This window comes from Python bivittatus, unplaced genomic scaffold, assembly GCF_059951505.1.
Source record: "Python bivittatus isolate LINGU-HERP-01145 unplaced genomic scaffold, Pbiv_v1 ctg000840_np1212, whole genome shotgun sequence".
In the NCBI taxonomy this organism is placed as follows: Eukaryota; Metazoa; Chordata; class Lepidosauria; order Squamata; family Pythonidae; genus Python; species Python bivittatus.
Genome location: NW_028277113.1, coordinates 31477822 through 31498310, shown reverse-complemented (window position 1 = coordinate 31498310; position 20489 = coordinate 31477822). Strand labels below are relative to the sequence as shown.

Sequence of the window (20489 nt, the reverse complement as noted above, 5' to 3'; positions counted from 1 at the left end):
ACTTTCAGCGTCATTAAGCCGCTGCGCCACCGCATCCCCCCAAAATGGAATAGTATGACATAAATATTAAGTCTGAAACTCAACTATTTAAGCAGTCAGAAAAACTTCCTAGAGTAAATTGTTGTATGCTGCCCAGTCACTTCAGTGAGATGGGAGGCTATATAAATTTGCTTAATAAATATAAATAAATAAATAATCAGGGCCTTTTAAAATTGTATAATAAGACTGAAGCATAAACTTTTCCTTGTCCCACTTAGTACGGGAAAATACATAAAAACATCCTTTCTTCCATATATGAGCTGAACAACTACAGAACAAGTGACTTCTACAGAGAAACATCCTTGGAAGAAATAAGTAATTTAATTTTATTGCTACAAGCAATAAATGTAGATGGTAAGAAAACCAGCAGGCTCCTGGAATCCTCATTAGATAACTAAAAGGGTGTCTTGATTTTTTTTTCTAGGTCACCTAGAAAGATTACCTATCACTTTGAAGCTGTATCTATGAATTAAAATGTGCAAGTTAAGGATGATTAAATATTATGTAACAGATTTACAGGACAGGAAGGCCTGGCGCGATATGGTTCATGGGGTCACGAAGAGTCGGACACGACTTAACGACTGAACAGCAGCAGATTTACATCTTAGCCTCTCCAAAACTGCTATCAAACAAAGTATTACCTGTTTTAGTAAAAGCTTCTACATAAACTTTATGTTTTTTGTCATGGATTTGTAAACATAAACCTAAGGTATCAGAGGACTATAATTTATTATTTATGTAGTTTAATGGTAAAATATTGAATTCTAGGCTAAAAATATCCACCAACCAGTCTATTCTTGGAGATCAACTTATAACATGCAATTCAATTTGCTGGCATTATCAGCACCTCATTTATGGCCAGGTTAAGGTCCTACCTCTATTCATACAGCTACTGAGTACAGATTAGGTATTTTGATTATCTTTTCCTTGAATAGAGGGCCAAGACAGCTGCATTACTCCAGGAACACACAGGGTACAATGTTCAGGATAAAACATGTAATGAGAAATAAAGCGTTCTCAGTTGAAGAACTTTGGCACAAAGAGGACTCTTACAGGAAATGAAGCTAATATAGAATTCAAACACGTCAAACACTCATTGAAAGATTCTCCTCTTTGATAAAATTTTCCCACTGTAACCCTAATAATCAAGAAAGTAAAGGCATGAAAGCTCTTACGACAAATGCCACTTTCATGGGTTAGCAAAAGGAAGAGAGAAAACAACCCAGTGAATATTAATGTGAACTCAGCTGTACAAGATGAATGCTAAAACATTTTGTTTACAATTAGGAAGCAACTTTCCCCTAAAATTGCCCTTACAAATTAGAAACTTTGCAAGATAACTTCTGTTTTACACACGAATTCAGTCTAAGAGTTAATGGCCAGGAAATGCTTACATACAATGTATGTCTCCAGGCAGATGACATTGGAGTCGCTCAAAAAAGATTTTATAAAGAATAATATCAAATTGTTTCATATCCTTGTTGGTGATAGATAGATATAAAGATACAATCACTTTCTAATTTTTTCACTCTTATTACTTATTGTTCACTTTTCCATTACATCAGGGATCTCCAACAAGGTGCCTATGGAAGGCAATACGCTCTATCTATCTTTGCCAAGCCCTGCACTTGTCATCCATTAACAAAAAATAAAGAAAACTGATGTGCTACACAGCAAATCACTGTATTCCACATTTCCATATCCAAGAATCCTTTGCATTCCCTATAGGCAATCTTAGAAGGGAAAAAATGTTAAGTCCCTACAACTTCTACTTTTTTTAATAAATGTCCACACTTGCCCAGAAAAAGATACAGGCAAACTGGGGTGATTGTAATGAGTATTGGATGAACTACACAGGGTATCATAAAGCCATCTTGCTGTTTTGACTTCTGAGATTTCATATTTGATTAGCCAGATTCAAAATGGTAGACAGCGTATCAATTGACAAACCTTCCCACATGGCAGTCAATTTTTTTAGCTTCCGTATCAAATTGACACAAAAAGTTTGGGCCTCTACAGGATAATGTAATTTACAGATCTCCCAAACCTGACTGAGGATAATAATAATGATAATCATCATCATCATCACTTCAGATGTGTTGTATTGTGACTCCCAGAATTGCCTACCAGCATGATAGCTCAGAATTATATGAGCTGTAGTCCAATGTATCATGAAAATAGCAGGGTGGGAAGGCTACAATCAAAGTTGCTGCATGCACTGTTAGCACATTTGCCTCTTTTTAAAAGACACACTTTACCAGGTATTAGCAGAATATACCGAATTACAGACAGTGGAAATACAATCTATTCCAAACACAAATAGGTATACAGGTAGTCCCCAGTTTAAGAATGAGTTCTATTCCCAAGTCTGTCCTTAAGTCAAATTTGTATGTAAGCCAGAACAGTATTATTGTATAATACTGTATAAGTAGCATTGTGTAATAAACTCGAACCATTGTGTATTCAACTCAAATCATTGTGTATTTAACTTGAATTTTGCTACAATAGACTCCATTCTTAATTATGGGTCATCCTTAAACCTGGCGATCTTAACCCAGGAACTACCTGTACTTATTTTTAGGTAAATATATCTCTTGTATAAATTATAATAGTTATTCCAATTGGCAGCAAGTCTCAGAGAGAGATCACTTCTGCCTCCTAGCTAGCCGCAGACCCATCACCAAATTTGTTTAAAATTGAAATTAACTTGCATTTTGTCTAATGCAGACAGAACAAAATATAATACAATGCAATACAATGCTATTTGTACTGTTGGACTTCCCCTTCCTACCCTCCCTGTACAGCTCCTGCTTTGCACCCACCCCAAATCTGTTACCAAGGTTCCTGTATCTCTCCAGAGTAGTTTTTGGGGACATGAAGAATCACTTCTGTCCTGGTGTGGTAGAAGCAGCTATTCTATCCAGAAGACTGTTTAGCTGAATATTATTCAAGGTCAAAGACACTGCCACATTTAAAAAAATATTTACAGAAAGTCAAACATTCCTCACTGCATCAAGTTGCCCAAAAATGAATACAGACAACCTCAGTCAATGGATAAATTAAACATGCAAACATTACAACCAGAAAGAAAATCAATTCCTGTATTTCCATATTAAACCAACTTCAGTGGCAGAAAATAAACAACTTCCTTCAAAGAGATATTTAAACCTTATTTATCTCCTAATAGTAAGATACCATTGTTAAACTTGGAAGCACCACATGACCTAAATTCACATTCATCTAAAGACTAGCAGCCATGCTACTAACACAACCAACCCATCCAATTCATAGCGTTCCCCATTTTCAGTTCATGGCCTCCAGGGAAGCCAAGAAAGTAAAGACACCCACAGATAACTTTGGAAGCCATACACCTAAATGCCTGCAAATGGGGAAACCAGCCAGGACAGCTGAGCATAGCTACTTCCTCCCACAATGCAACTTGGGCCGCCCCACGATTTCCAACCCTTCATTCACGGAAGCAAAATCAAAGAGGTCTAGGCGCGCGCCATCCTCCTCTGCCCCTCCCGTATTTCATCCAAGGCACAAACCGCGCTTGAAAAGGGATGGGTTCCCTCTCCCCATTTCATTCAAGCCTCGGGGTACCCTGAGTTTCCGGGTGAGAAGGAAGTGGGACCGCCCCCGGCCCTCCCTAGTTAGCAGCAGGGCTGGGAGGGCGCTTCCATGTGCAAGGGGGAAGGAGAAGGGAGGTGGCTGCTATTGCTGCTGCTGCTGGGGATACTCACATCCGTCTATCTCCTCCTGAAGGTCCTCCTGGAGCAGCGACAGATCTGGGCAGGCGGATTAAGACAAAACAAAAGACAACGTGAATTCTCGCCGAGGGACTCCGCGCGGCGCCCTCCCCCCCCGCCTCAGTACGAGCTCCTTTCGCACCCCAGGCACACCTCACCCTCGCCCCCTCCTCACATTCACACTCCGAGGGAAGAGAGACGGAAGGGGGACGCCTCCCTCTGCCAACAAATCCCACAAGCCCTTCCTACCTCACTGTCACAGAGAAATGCGAGTGATCCGCGCACACGCTGATTTTTTTGAGGGGAAAAAAGAACCCTCACAAACCTCTTTCACCATAGTTGCTCCCGCACAGGCGCACACTCATGCACACGGGCGGAGAGGACCAGATACCCCACCCAAATCGGGGAGTTGCCCGGGGTCTCTTTAAGGCGTGCTGCCTTTCCTTTTGGGACTTATTTGTTTTGAGGGAGGGGGCTCTCGCGCCGGGACGATGGGGGGGGGTGGAAGGGAGGTGCTACCTACCCGCCATGTTCCTGCAAACCTCCCCGCCCGGTTCCAGGGGCTACATTTAACCGCAATGGCACCAAGAAGCGAGGGCTGAGGGAAGGGACGGCTGGCTTGAGGCCTTTGGGCCCAGGCGCGTTTCCAGGCGTCCCCGGGAGAGTCTCACACCGAGCGAGCGAGCGAGCCAGAGAGGGAGGGGTCTGAGTCGGACACAAACGGCTGCCCCCGCCTCCGCCAGGGAGGGAAAGCAGGCGAGCCTGAAACAGACAAGCCGAGCAGCTCTGCTTTTCACCTCTCCTCCTCCGACTGACTCACCGCAGCCTCGAGAGTCGCCTCGGCCGGGCGCAGACCTGGAAGAGCGGTTTGGCCCGGCCGGACTGGCCCAGCCGGAATCGGTAATGAGGAATGAATGGCTTTAGCTCGCTCGAAAAAAGCCACATGGCACGTTGGCGCGCCCCTCCCGGGGTCCAGTTGAGTCCTGGGATGGCTTCGGACCCGACCTTGCCTCCCGCCGACCCCCCCCCTTCAAATTGGCTGAAAGACCTGAAATTTGAGATGTTTGTATCTCCGCCCTGATGGGCAGTGGCACCGTTTCATAGTTACGCCCGAAGGTTGTTAGCTAGGTGTCCTTTACATGCTTTCTCTTTCTTGGATCAGACACTCTCGTCTTTCCTCCCTTGGTGAGCGGATGTTCTTGTGGCATTGTCCGGGCTGTCACTGGCTTCCTCTTTCTCTTGCTGGATACCCTTCACCCCTATCTAGGCTACCTTAGCAGCTTTTCATTATTTTGTACTATTTTCCTATGTAGAGTATTCTGCATTAAAGTTAACCAATAATAAATTGGAATGATAAAACTGAACTCACTATTTTAACTGTAGATGACCCCATTGGTTTATAAGATGGCAAATGGAGCTATTGATGTCTGGCACAGCAATAAATAGATTAAACCATTATGATGTCATTCTGTGAAGAACCACCTTCCAGAATTGGTGTCACAATGCAGCAAATGCATGCTTTAGCTTATGATTTCTTGGCAATTAAAAAAATTGTAGAAAAAAAATTAATCTGAAACTATAGTTTGGAATACAAACTACTGTATGAAGGAAACACCCCCTAATAATAGGAATCCTTAGACCCATATACAAGCACACTGAAATTTCAGAGAAAATGGCATTTTGACAGGAAAAAAATAGCTAGCATAGTCTAGTAGCTAAAAATATCGTCAGAGATAGAAGATCCCTGGTTCAAATCTTAAAGGACTAAAGCATTCAGGCACTGTTAGATGGCCACATTAAAGTGCTATTTCTCTGTCCTTGAACTGCAGAAAAAGTAGGCTGGCATAAAATTTGCTGCTTTAATTGCTGAACTCTGTTCTGCCACAATAATGAGCTGGTACCTATTGCTGTCCTTACTGTGGCAGAATGCTTTAAGGAAAAGACTTGGTGGATTCCCCTACTGTGCATCACCTTCCAACAAGAAAACAACCACCAATCACTCTGGCTAATGTGAGGTGGGGCAGGGTTGGATTAGTGTAGTCAGGTGCCTGGAATAGCATGCTTAACTACCTATCAGGTTGCCCAATTAATAGTGCTCTGTGCCTGTAATCTGTCAGGTTATTTCTCAACACAAGTCTGGCATTCTTATGAAACAGCTAAACCTGTGTCCAAAAATAGCTGGCAGACAAGTTGCAGGCAGCTTGTTGGGAGTTGGGAGGGGGTAGGCAGGAGAAAGCGATTGATAATGAGCAAGCTCCATCCTTTGGTAGTGCTGCAAGGGCATGCCATTGTTGGCAATGAGCAACACCAGGAAGTAGACCAAAGTTATAAAAATAGTAAAAAGTACAGTCATACATATGCAGCAGAAAAGGTCTAATGCACCCTGTAGTGGCAGAACCAGCTGCAGACAGCTGGTAGAATCTGGCTGTCTCTTCCAGTTTATATCAACTTTTGCAGCACAGGACTAGCCCTTTCTTAAGAAAGCACTACTTTTTTTAAACAGATCTAGTTCTTTTTCAACAGGGCAGGAAACCCTTATTTAAAAAACAGGTGTAGCTCTCTTTAAAAAAACTAAACCTATATTTATAAGGAGGCTGTATTATCTGATAAGTGTGCCAGAAAGGGCCTGGAAGGCATCACTTGGGTAAATGCCTCTGTGGAAGCCACATACCTGTTCTCCCCCGTAGCCCATGCCAAAATGGCCATGGAAGGTAATTCCCAGAGACAGAATGGAGGGGATGTGCCTTCATAAGCTTAAATTGGCCAGTAGGAGCTGGGCAGACCCTACCTCTGACTACATCAGCAACCACATCATCAATGAAGATTTGCCATTTTCCCACTAACAAAAAGTGTATTGGGAGAAGAGGAAGAGCACTATTTTAAAATGGGAACAGTTAAAATATGCCTTAGCTGTGGCATGAAAATGGGATGAAGGCAATGTTATGAGGACATGGCATAAAGAAAATCAGTACTGAGATACATTTGTCCTACAGCTGGGGACATAAGGATAAACCAAGGGTAGAACTTAATGGAATTTTGAATCTTGACATAAAGAAAGGCTTATGCTATAGATCAGTTAATAGTCTTACCTGCCTCTAATCTATCATACAAAGACAATAATATTGGATTACAATCTATAATATGGAAATATTAATCTTGAATTATATTAGAGAATATAACAGTAATATTTTAGTCCCAACAAATGGCAGCACTTGGCTGATCTCAAAAAACTAAGCAGGATCAGTGTAGCTTAGTGCTTGCATGGGAGTCCACTAGCAAATTCCAAGACTAGGATAGGCTGGGAAGTTGAAAGAAACATCCTGGAAGCTGACAGTAGCAAATCACTTCCATCATGATGTGTAGATGTGTCCATGTAGTCACCAGGAGTCAAGCTCAATTGGTGTCTTTATATTATTCTAACTTTGAGGGAAAAATACATTGTCACTTTTTTCTAGTGACTCTTGGATTCATAGCTGTACCCTTTATTAGATACAACATAATGTAAATACAATTATTTACCATTTGAGTTTGTTTAATGCACTAAATTCAGCCTTTGTGTTAAAACTTTTGTTTGATAACAGCATTTCTTACATTGGTGTCTATTCCTAACCATGATGAGGTCAAAAGGATGAAACGTATATCATGACAGCGTGGTGCAAGTATGATACAGAGTTTGTGTTGCAATATACTGGGAAAAAAATGTTTCTTATCATCTTCCTGCATGTTTAAACAACTTCTAGTATTTGTCACTACAGTATAAAACATTAAATCATTAAATATTAAAGGGTGATAAAGAAGTCAACTTTTTCTCCTGCCCTTGTAAAATCTCTGCATTCACAATAATTAACAGCTACTATAGCTAGTTAAGGCTCTCTAGTCCCCCAAAATGAAAACAGTTGTCTATTACTGGGTATCGCTAACCCTCTCCAGTGTCAATTTCAGTAACTGAAATCTAGGCTTATCTTTGAGAATTGAGAATTTTGAGAATTTTTTCTTTCTCTCAATACATATACAGTATGAAAATATCTCATCACTTACAAATATTAATAAAAAACAGATGTTCAACTAGGAATATTGTTTCCTAGGAATATTCATATATTTGGAAAACATCCACATGGTTTATATGGTAAAGCTTTCAAGAAGGAAGCCTTTCTATCTCTAGCAAAATAGAAATGCTTGTTTTTTCATCTGAAGAAAGGGATCCATGTCTGTAAAAACATCTGAGCTGCCCAACATATTCTGAAGCTGTAATTCAGATCTGTATTTAGCTTTATGCTGAGAGACCTTGTTTATTTTTCTGTTGAACAATTTTCCGTATAACTGCTCTGTAGTACATTCTCTACAGGTATTTATTGTTTGAATAATCAGGAATGGAGAATAAAGTTAATAAAGGATTTAGCTAAATACAACTAAATATATCAGTCACTGGTCTGAGATGGGCAGCTATATAAATTGAATGAATAAATAAATAAAATATCTGAAACAATTACAAAGACCCTCAACCTTCTTGTAAAGCTATGTGCTACTGCTCCTACAGTTTCTCTAACAGAAGAAGGAAACCCCAGATTCATCTGGCGTAATCAGATATGGTATGGTATCGTTAGATTTTGTGTATTATGATCTTACCATGGGCCATTTGCAAAGTTGTTCTATGTAGCAAGTAATCTGTAGTACCTATACTGGAGAAGAAGGGGGGATTTTGAGTTTAGGATAGGTATCACTAGAAACTACCTAGATTGCAATATTTTCAAGTGGAGCAAATGATAATACTTCAAAACCTATATAATGAAAGTCTAAGAGCACTCGGGTTAAAAATCATAATACATTAATTAAGTTGATCTGTCCTTATTTATTTAAAACATGTTTACATGTTTGTATTCTTCTCATATCAAGTATACTGCATGCAAATACAGATAAAAACAGTTTAAAGTAAAGTGCCTTTTCAAAGCTCTGCCTGCCCACTGGAACACAATACCACCTGAGATTAGGTTGGCCCTGAATTTGCTCATCTTCTGGAAAGCCTTGAAGACCTGGCTGTTTTCCCAGGCATGGGGGTTGTGAGACTAAATGAGCCCACACTGCTGGAATATGTTGTCTTCAGTAGCCACTTTGTGTTTCAGTTGGTTGTGAAATACAGTGGTACCTCAGTTCACGAACGCTTCTGTTCACGAACAATTCGGTTCGCGACCAGCACCATTCGCAAAATTTTGCTTCCGTTCGCGAACTCCGCATCGGGTGACGAACATGACCCGCGGCCATTTTCCCTGCTGTGACACGTGGTCATGGCTTCCTGTAGACGAGATTGCAGTCGCAGACAGACACTGGCTGTGAAGCTTTTTGGTGTGCTTTTTAGCAAGGCTCCAAAGAAAGTGCAGAGCAAGCATGGTGGTAAAAAGAAAGTGCAGAGCAAGCATGGTAAGAATAAGGTTCTGAAGAAAATAACCATTGAATTGAAGAAGGAAATTGTAGAAAAGCATGAGTGTGGTATTCGTGTGACTGATCTGGGCTCGGAGTACAAGATGGTGAAGTCGACAATCTCGACTATTTTGAAGAATAAAGATGCCATCAAAGGAGCTGATGTGGCAAAAGGAGTAACGACGTTAACCAAGCAGAGGACACAAGTGCTGGAAGAGGTGGAAAAACTTTTGTTAGTGTGGTTGAATGAGAAACAGCTGGCAGGTGATAGAGTTAGTGGAGCTATGATCTGTGAAAAAGCCAGGAAATTGCACAGTGATTTACTCAAAAAAAACCCCTCTACAAGTGCAGCAAGTGAAGAATTTAAAGCCAGCAGAGGCTGGTTTGGTAAATTCCACAAGAGAAGTGGCATCCACAGTGTGACAAGACATGGTGAGGCTTCCAGTTCTGACAAGGCTGCTGCAGAAACCTACAAGAAAGAATTCGCGGAATTCATGAAGGTGGAAGGATACGTCACTCAGCAAGTGTTCAACTGCGATGAAACAGGGCTCTTCTGGAGGGTTATGCAGTGCAGGAAAAAACAAGTGACATTAGACAGATTTTTTGCCAAAACTCAGCCTGCAGCTAAGAGGCAAAGAAGAGAGGAAACCCCTGAAGGAGATCTCCCCGATGTCCTTTTGGAGGGGGACTCTCCCTCCAAACAATAACCGCCTCCCCACCCGCCTTCCTGTCCTCCACGCCAGAAGTTGCCTCAAGCAAGGTTAGCGTCCTCTCTCTTCATACTGTACTGTACTGTACTTTGTTTCATATTTTTGTGGTTTTTTAAAAAAAAATACATATGGTTCAGAATGGATTAACTGTATTTACATTGAACCTTATCGGAAAATTTGATTCGGTTGGCGACCAAAATCGGTTGGTGACCAAATTTGTAGGGGTCAGAATGGATTAACCGTATTTACATTGAACCTTATGGGAAAATTTGATTCGGATCGTGACCAATTCGGGTCACGACCAGAGTTGCGGAATGAATTAAGTTCGTGACCCGAGGTACCACTGTATATTCTTCATATTGTATTTTTTAATTTTTGTCAGGTGCTAAGAGTTGTATTTGTGAGTTGGCTAGCCATATAAATTGATTTAAATAAATACATAAATACATAAAGTACATTATAAATAATATTTTACCATTTAAATAGTTAAAATCATCTAAAGGTTTAATCTCATACCCTACCACTCCCAAACACACACAGGAGTTTGTTCACAGTCTCTCTAAACCATCAGAAGGCTTATTAAAATTATGTGTGAACTAGTTACAGGTACTCCTTGCTTAGCAACCACAACTGGAACCGGAATGTAGGTTGCTAAGTGATGTGGTCAAGCAAATCATCATGTGTCCGGACCTGATTTTACAACCTTTTTTGCAGCGCTCGTTAAGTGAATCACTGTGGTTGTTAAGTGAATTGTGTGTTTGTTAAGTGAATCACACAGTCGCTAAGTGAATCACATGGTTCCTCATTGATTTTGCTTGCCAGAAGTCAGCTGGAAAGGTCACAAATGGAGATCACATGACCCCAGGACACTGCAATCGTCGTAAGTGCAAGCTGGTCACCAGCGCCTGATCACGATCATGTGACCGCCGGGGCGTTGCAATGGTTGTAACTTCGGGCACCAGTCATAAGTCACTCTTTTAGCACCGTTGTAACTTCGAATGGTTGCTAAACGAATGGTCGTTAAGCGAGGACTACTTATACTGTACTACGGCTTGTTCAGTAGCCATGGTTTTTTTTTTAATGTTTATTTTTGGTTAAGGCAGTAGGACCACCAGCTACAGACTCACTCAACATTCAGGTAAGAAAAGTCTATGTGAAGAACAAGGGAACAGGGAAAGCAAACAGTTTGTCAATGATCTCTATAAAATAAGTGGGCATAGAATGAAAGGAAGGGTCCACCAGAAAGCTACCAACAGAAGAAGAGGAAGCAAAGGCCATTCTATTAACAGTGAGGAAACATACCTGCAGAACTGAAGATAGTTGGGCAGGAGTTTATGATGGTGACCTAAAGTATGAGAGACATATTTGTTCTTCTGGGTAAAGATAATATATCCTGCATTTCTAGCAAATACAATTTGATTGCTGTCCAGAAGATACACTAAGCAGTGAAATAATAAGTGGCCACACTTTGATGTATAAGGTGATGAAGAGAACATAGAACAACTTATGAGCCTGAAGGAAAGTTGCATGAACCTGAGTGTGCATGGCAAGAGATTTAGAAAGTATTGATATCACTGGAAATGCTTTCAGGTTTTGTTGGAAGAAATATAGTTGAACCTTAATAGGAAGACATATAGCAAATCTGACTGGATAGGAAATAAATTGGAACCTTAAGGAACAGAAGGGAGGAAACTGCTCACTGCCAGAAGGTGAGGAAAGGGATAGTGGTGATTTGCTGCTGTGACAAACAAAAATGGCTATATGTCTGGATTCTTTGGCTCATGAAGAATGCTATTTCTCAGATACATGGATTGAAATGAGATAGAATGGCTGTTAAGATTCAAACTCTAGAAGAGTTTCAGAAAGAGATAACAAAGATGGTATCACACAAAACTAAGAATTGGAAGGAGAAGTTGAAGGAATTAGGTATGTTTAACCCTGGTAAAAGGTTAAGTGGTAGATATGACAGTACCTATGTTCTCTTCATCACTTGTCAAGTACCTGAGAGCTGTTACACACAAGTCACAAGCTTTTGTCTGTCCCCTCAAATACAGGATATGAAGTAATGAATTTAAATTATAGGAAGACAATTTCAAGTTGAATAGGAGAAATTTTCTAACAGAATGATTTCTAGAGAAGTAGAGAGCTTTTCATGTGAAGGTATATTTATTCACATACTGTACAGTCTAGACATCCACAACTGAGTGACTGCACATTGCAAGGTGTTACAGTTAGTGTTTTCCAAATGACACAAAAAAGCATTTCATAGGCTGAACACTACAACAAATAAGGTCTCTCTGTTCATGTAACCATATTATAATCCAGAGGTTGCAATATAAACTATAATATTTAGTGATCCAAAGATTTTAGTGATCATCCAGATCTACAGTGGAAAAAGTTGTTGTATCAGATAATCTGGTTCTAAGTTTTCAGAATTTATTTGCTAATAGCAAAACTCTGAATTTAGGATATAGCCAGTACAATTGCTTTGGCACCCAGCATCCTACCTACAGCTATATGTAGGGCAGATGTAGAAAGTCCTAGGCTCAGACCCACCATCTTGAATTAAAAAGGTTTCTGACAGGAAAGGATATCTGCCTGAGACACTGAGAAGTTGTTCTTAGTCCACAGCGATCTAGATGAAGCAATAAACTGACTTGGATATACTGTAATACATTTTACATATATTAATTGGACATATAATATAGTTGCTGGCAAGCAAAGTTATTGTCAACAAAGTATATATGTATGTGTAAAAATGTCAACATCCAAACTTAAAGGTTGGGTTATCCTGTTTTGTATATTCATTATGTTACTACCATATTTGTCCATGGGGAGAGAGAGTCCAAAATAATTGCTCAAATGAATTGGGGAGATTTATGTTCTGTAATGAGAATAGAAGAAGAGGTTGGAAACAAAGGATAATAAAGAATTGCAAATGGCTGAAGACACTGCTGCTGCAAACTTAAATACCTTCGAATATTAGGCTGAAGATCAGGCTAATATTAACTAGTAGTTATTAATGCAGTTGATATAAGGCTATTTTTGTCTTGGCCTTGTTCTATTGTCAGAGCATGACTTCTGAGAGATATGTATACACGCATACATATATGTATATACATATACGAATATCTCTAGTGCATTCATTTATGGGAAGAGAAATCTGTAGGAGTTGGCAGTTGTAACATGAAATGGTGAGAATTTTTTGTCAGTATCCTGCAGGTGTAATGTTTTTACTGTTCTCTTTTGAAGCAGAACTGTCCTAAATTCAGGATACTCTTCCTTTTCTGTAAATATAACAATTTTATAAAAGAATTACCTACAAATGGAAAAATATGGGAAAAAGTAAAAGTGAAATTTCCATTGCACATTGCTGCTTCAGATTAGAGGAATTAGATCTATAGTTTATGTTCATGAAAACATTTTAAAAATGAGTTACTGAATTAGTTGGAGAATATTTTGATCCCAGTCCAGCATGCTTAAATTCACTCTGAAGCGTGACCATTATAAAAGTTCAGATGACTTGATTTTTAGAATGTTTATTTTATGTGTAAAGCTGTGTCAGCCATTTGTTATATACTTGACGTGAAAAAGAAGGAAATGGGATAGAAAATGGCTGTGAAGAAAGAAAATTCTTCTACATTTTCTGTCGTTCATGCAGGAAGTGGTTGTTTAGGATCGCCGCTCCATATGAGTGAAAGGTGTTGGGGCCTGATGACCTTTCTTCTCTACTGGCTGCCTCCATACTCTGAAATATCTCACCTTTTAAGGTATGAAATATCCATAGCCTTTGGGAGGGTGCTCAGGATAAGCCTATTCCACGGAGCCTTTGGTGTTAACAGTCCAAGAGCTGCCACATAGTTAACTAGTTAGGTGAGGTTATTAATCTTATTATTTGGTGGGGGTGTTGTAAATTATGAATGTTTAGTTAATTAAGAACTGCCTTAACTCTACAGAAGCAAGCAGCATATAATATTTTGTAGAAATAAAATTATTGTAAGTGACAAACCTGCCTCTCTTAGCTTTGTTTCCTTGAGCAACAAAAAGTACAGCACTAGGACAAAGAGAAATGATTGGCTGCTTTACATCCCTTGTTAAGGGAGGTGTCACAATCCCACTATGACAATGAGTTGCATCTTGACTGGTCAGAAGAAATAACTAGGAACAAAATATTTTTTTCTCAAGGGTCTCATGGGTCTATGTGTTTCTTCCTATTCACCTATTCCATACTTTTTTCTAGTGACCATTTAACTTCTTACGCAGAGACAAATCTTGATTTGCCAGTGTGTATGCTCAGGTAGTTCTGGCTAGTAATAACTTCCTTACAAAAGTTTATTTACTGATACGAAACATGGATTTGAGACATTCATGTCTTTACTGGGATTTCCTTCACATATCCTGCATATACTAATTCCAACAGCCTGTGTTACCCATATGGAATCATATATGGGTCTTTTCACACTCCCAGTAGGATATCTCTTTGAAGCAGTGTCTGCAGCAACTGCAATGATGACATGGTGTCAACGTCACACAAATGCCACCCTTATGCACTTGTATTCCAATTTCTGACACAAACGTGTAAATGTGTACGATAACATTGTAGCATACATTTCATAATATGTTTCCCCAGTCATCCATATCTCTTTCAGGGACTGCTGCTGCTTCTGCTCACAAGCATTTCGTTCTCCAGGCCTCGAAGAAAGGATCTATGAAGCAGAGTGGCAGTATTTTCTTAACTGTTTAACATTTGGCACAATACTTTTCTGCTAAATCTTATGGGATTTAATTAATTTATATTTAATTTAAGTGTTTTATAGATTTGATACATATTTGTTTGCTTAATTATTGCCAAATATCTTCTAGCATATACAGTCAGGTCCAGAAATATTGGGACATCGACACAATTCTAACTTCTTTGGCTCCATACACCACTACAATGGATTTGGAATGAAACAAACACAATGTGCTTTAACTGCAGACTGTCAGCTTTAATTTGAGGGTATGTACATCCAACTCAGGTGAACGGTGTAGGAATTACAACAGTTTGCATATGTGCCTCCCACTTGTTAAGGGACCAAAAGTAATGGGACAGAGTAATAATCATAAATCAAACTTTCCCTTTTTAATACTTGGTTGCAAATCCGTTGCAGTCGATCACAGCCTGAAGTCTGGAATGCATAGACATCACCAGACGCTGGGTTTCATCCCTGGTGATGCTCTGCCAGGCCTCTACTGCAACTGTCTTCAGTTCCTGCTTGTTCTTGAGGCATTTTCCCTTCAGTTTTGTCTTCAGCAAGTGAAATGCATGCTCAATGGGATTCAGGCCAGGTGATTGACTTGGCCATTGCATAACATTCCACTTCTGTCCCTTCAAAAACTCTTTGGTTGCTTTTGCAGTATGCTTTAGATCATTGTCAATCTGTACTGTGAAGCGCCGTCCAATGAGTTCTGCAGCATTTGGCTGAATGTGAGCAGATAATATTGCCCGAAACACTGCAGAATTCATCCTGCTGCTTTTGTCAGCAGTCACATCATCAATAAATACAAGAGAACCAGTTCCATTGGCAGCCATACATGCCCACGCCATGACACTACCACCACTATGCTTCACTGATGAGGTGGTATGCTTAGGATCATGAGCCGTTCCTTTCCTTCTCCATACTCTTCTCTTCCCATCACTCTGGTACAAGTTGATCTTGGTCTCATCTGTCCATAGGATGTTGTTCCAGAACTGTGAAGGTTTTTTTAGATGTCGTTTGGCAAACTCTAATCTGGCCTTCCTGTTTTTGAGGCTCACCAATGGTTTACATCTTGTGGTGAGCCCTCTGTATTCACTCTGGTGAAATCTTCTTTTGATTGTTGACTTTGACACACATACACCTACCTCCTGGAGAGTGTTCTTGATCTGGCCAACTGTTGTGAAGGGTGTTTTCTTCACCAGGGAAAGGATTCTTCGGTCATCCACCACAGTTGTTTTCCGTTGTCTCCCGGGTCTTTTGGTGTTGCTGAGCTCACCAGTGCGTTCCTTCTTTTTGAGAATGTTCCAGACAGTTGTTTTGGCCACGCCTAATGTTCTTGCTATCTCTCTGATGGGTTTGTTTTGTTTCTTCAGCCTAATGATGGCTTGCTTCACTGATAGTGACAGCTCTTTGGATCTCATCTTGAGAGTTGACAGCAACAGATTCCAAATGCAAATAGCACACTTGAAATGAACTCTGGGCCTTTTATCTGCACATTGTAATTGGGGTACTGAGGGAATACCACACACCTGGCCATGGAACAGCTGAGAAGCCAATTGTCCCATTACTTTTGGTCCCTTAACAAGTGGGAGGCACATATGCAAACTGTTGTAATTCCTACACCGTTCACCTGAGTTGGATGTACATACCCTCAAATTAAAGCTGACAGTCTGCAGTTAAGGCACATTGTGTTTGTTTCATTCCAAATCCATTGTGGTGGTGTATAGAGCCAAAGATGTTAGAATTGTGTCGATGTCCCAATATTTCTGGACCTGACTGTAACTGAAAAGTTTTTTTAATATTTGTTATGCAATAACATTTTTCCCTGACTATAAAATTTAGCCTTTTTATTTATAAAAAGCCTTTTTATTTATAAAATTAGCCTTTTTATTTATTTTATATTAATCTGGAAATTACTTCTGTTAAGTCTACATTTGATCTGTATCTGTAATATATAGGAAACTTATTCTTTCCATATAAAATTAATAGTTATCCTCCATAGTAACTTTGCCTTGTTTTACAGATCCTCCCACTGAACTGAACATGTGATCTTGTTTTAAACCAGAGGCAGTTCCAGAATTCCCAGTGCTCCCAATCATCAGTCCCACCCTTCAGAGTTCTAACACTTTCCTTTTTCCATTGACTATATTGGCATGACATAGTCATGTAAGCAGTATCACCATCTCCATTTCTCTTTGGTCGCCACATACCAGTTTAGTTAGCAAATGTTTCTTAGTCCAATGTTATCATTCTATATTCATATGCTTAGTTCTGATTTAATTTAATATTTAATTTAATTTATTCAATTTAGGTGCCAACTGACTTTAGAGGCTCACAGTATAACAACAATAAAATACAGTATGAATAATAAAAAACAAAATAAAGAACAAGAAAAATAAGAGGAAGAAAAAATAAAGTACAAGAACACAAACAAGATGGCAGTCCAGCCAGCAACACACAAAGTACATCCCACAAGGGGCTCCATCCATCCCACCCCAAACCCAGTGAACCATAGGAAGAAGACTGTAGCAAAACCTATTTCTAAGTCAGCATTGGATCATAAGTCCCATCAATATCAAAACTGGGTCATAAGTCTCATCAATGTCACTTGAGAAGGCCTGATTCCTAGTTTATCTTGGAAACGTCAGACAGCCTTATAATCTCACAAGTTAGCAAGCAAGCATCAAGTGTTAGAGAGAGGAGGGAAATGCTCAATGCCTTCCCTACCTTGAACAGATAAACCTCTCTGTGTCTCAATTCTATATTTTCCAATCCACACACTTACAAAAAGACTATAGTTCTGATCTTTTCTGTGGTATGAAAAAATGATGTAATAAGAAGTAGAAAAGCATAGGACAATTAGAATTGGATGATAATATATATAATCTGCATAAAATTGCATGAACCTGGACAGTAAGGACCTTGCCTACAAGTTAGACTATTGATTAATTTAGTCTAATATTTATGTTCTGTCAATTTATCTTGAGGAACTTGAGCAGATATCTTTCTCAGAACCTTACTCTTGGATATTAGAGAGATCAAGAACCAAACATGAGATGTTTTGCATTCAGTAATATGCTCTATCACTCTATTACATTCTGACTTGTTTTAATCAGCTTGCTATTTTTTGAGCTTGAAAGTAAATGCTTCTAATTTTTTTACAGAATTAAAACTCAGAAGTTTTCCAAATTAAAATCAGCAGGGCCTACAATTAGGAAAACAAGACTTGGGTTGTTGGTTTTTTTGTAAGTTTTAAACATACTAAAAAGTGAGAGATTCCTTAGGAATGTTTCCCTGACCTCAGTTCTTTGAATACAGACAGTCTGTTATGGTAGTTCCTGGAACAGAATGGGTCAGAGACTGTTTATAACTAATTCCATGTTTGTCCTTTTTGTACACAAAGATTATCTTAATGTTTGTTCCTTATCCTGTGTGACCCAGAGATGGGAGACATTATCATTCCTTTAACATAGTACATTTAGTAGTATTTACTGAGACATTTTTCTCTTGCTCCAAATAATAAATGTAGTTTGTTTACCAATTCTTTTTCTTTGGTCAATAAATTATCCCAGTCATGTCAAATGGATAAATCAGCTGTTATAGGAGTGAGACTCCAATGCACAAATAAAATTATTTCAGTACAGTAATTGTTAAAACAATTGGATGAGAACTCAAGAATAAATTGTAAATTATAATCTCTTTAACTGTCAAGGACACATTTGTATAGGAAGATTTTTTGTCTTCCCTTGGGGTTACAAAACTTCAATTTGGTGTGGGAATAGGTAGCACTTGGCAGATAGCTTTTTTAATAAACTTGCAGCCCATATTATCTTATTATGAACCACTTTGAAATCCAACATATTGAGGTGATTTGGCTTTAGTAATGTGTGTCTTGTGAAGTGCAGATGTCTAAAATTATTTGGGACTTAATCTCTGTTTGGCACAGGAGTGTATTTTGTTTGGGTCAAGACTACATCTTATGAGAGTACTCTTGAATCTAGTCCAATATGTTCTCCTTAGAAATTTGACTTCTGATTATGATCCCTGGCAGTACTGAAGTTGGAAGAAAACCCAACTGAAGAGGAGTTTTGTTTTTTAAATGTGGCATAACTCATCTATTTCCAGTCGGAAATGTATTCATAGCTTATTTTAGTCTTTTGAAAGGAGTAGGTATAGTAGGCTACATACACATTCCTCTAGAATTTTTTCTATTTCTAACACTTAAGAGCAAGCTACTAAAGGAAAACCTTGACAAGATACTGCACTGAACTATTTTTTGTGATTTATCTTATTAAAACCAAAGAACAAAACCAATCGAAAAACTATGCCTTCATTGAAACATATTGTTGTTTTCTTTATATTTATATTATTATTATTTATATAATATTAATTATATTCTTCTCCAAGGAGCCCAGAAATGCTCTCTCAAACCATCCTTGCTATAATGAACTCTTAACATGTCCTAAAATCCGAAACCTTATTCAAGCATGTAACTTCAATGTTATTTGTATTCTTGACTCCCTTTATATATCAGTAGAACTCACAGGAAGTTATGATAATTTAGTAGCAAAAATATGTAAAAATTCAGAAAATCTAAAAGGGGGGCAATATTTTTTCACACAACTGTTTCCCTTGTTTGTTTTCCTCAATAGATTCCTTTTATATCTAGAGATTCATCTTTGCTAATTTAAAACATGATGTCTTATTAAAACCTCCTCTATGTGTTAAACTGCATTTTTTCATAGGTACCCTGTTGTTTCCAGGAAGTTTGCAGGATTTTCAAAGGTCTGGATTTCTGGGTTAGGGGCAAGAAGTTCCACAGCAATTTCTTTTGTTTTTCTAGGGATTGTCTGATAGAACAAGACTTTTATGGAATTGCTAAGAACTCTCCTGCTAGATAGAGTATCAGTTCACCCTGGGTGGTAGCAACCTATTATAATCCCCATTTATTGGAAAATCCTTGGAAGAAGGCATCAGCCTGGGAGGCTGGAGAAGTTTAAATTACCCTTTCAGCTTGTCACTTTGGGTTACTTGCTATCTCTCAACCCAAAGTACCTCTCAGGTTTGTTGGGGTGATAGGAAATGTTGGAGGTGGGAGTGCTACGAATGTCATCTTGAATTCCTGGAGGAAAGACAGGCTTTAAACCTAACAATCCAAAGTAAGCTTGCTCATATACTGTGGTTCCTTTGCCTGCCCGGAGTGAAGATATGAATAGAAAGTGTGAAAATACTGTTGGTATCTATCTGAATGTACAAGAGGCAACTTTTAGTATTCTGTATTTCTGTAATCCTGAAAACACCCAGTTTACTGAGAATTAATTGTATCGCTCCTTGATATCCCATTGAATAGGCTGGATTAGGCATGCAAAACATCCCTTGCGTAGCAGATTATATTTGGACAAAATAAATAGACATGATTTGTACAGGTACAGAACTCAGCTTTTGTTTGGTAAGAAGCCTAGAATTCTAAATTTGTTTTCCTTAGTGCATTGTGTAGGGATCATTGACTATAACTTCAATGGTTTACAATTCTACATTATTCATCACCTCTTAGATGATATAAACTCTGACTTAATGTGTTTTTACTTCTAAGTAAGTATTTATAGGGCTGTAGTTTCGAAATCTGCTTCCAAGTAAACGGCTACTAGCAATATCAATCCAAAGGCGCTACAAAAGGCGTTTTATCTTTTCCACTCAGTATTTCTGCGATGAAAAAGAACGGATGGTAGAAGCCGTAGAAAACTGGAGAGACTGCGTGGAAGTAGTCTGAAAGCCATCTGAGATCAATCTCTCCCTACTGTAAGATTACTGTATCTTGTATAGCTTTTTATTTTATC

General features: G+C 39.0%; 1 protein-coding gene and 1 long non-coding RNA gene across 11 annotated transcripts in view; one reads left to right on the top strand and one right to left on the bottom strand.

Annotated features, from left to right (window-relative positions):
• PPP4R1 (protein phosphatase 4 regulatory subunit 1) overlaps window positions 1-4831 on the bottom strand; it is a 50125-nt gene extending 45294 nt beyond the window's left edge. For 2 of the 9 annotated variants that reach the window (XM_025167268.2, XM_007429187.4), the window contains exons 1-2: window positions 4312-4462; window positions 3783-3827 (exon numbers count right to left, since the gene is read on the bottom strand). In XM_025167268.2, coding sequence (XP_025023036.1) covers window positions 3783-3827; window positions 4312-4318 — 52 coding nt within the window. In that variant the 5' untranslated portion in view covers window positions 4319-4462. Of the gene's footprint in view, window positions 1-3587; window positions 3655-3782; window positions 3828-4037; window positions 4149-4311; window positions 4464-4608 lie in introns of those variants that run through there. The other 7 variants (XM_088131025.1, XM_088131022.1, XM_088131021.1 and 4 more) reach the window with 7 other exon arrangements.
• LOC148213721 (uncharacterized) lies at window positions 4553-20444 on the top strand. 2 transcript variants are annotated; one of them, XR_015794110.1, is made up of 3 exons: window positions 4553-4688; window positions 13575-13683; window positions 16964-20444. It is a non-coding gene; the product is annotated as an uncharacterized LOC148213721 (long non-coding RNA). The 2 variants fall into 2 exon arrangements; XR_015794109.1 differs by lacking the exon at window positions 16964-20444 and adding an exon at window positions 14563-14807.
• Window positions 20445-20489: the final 45 nt, after the last annotated feature.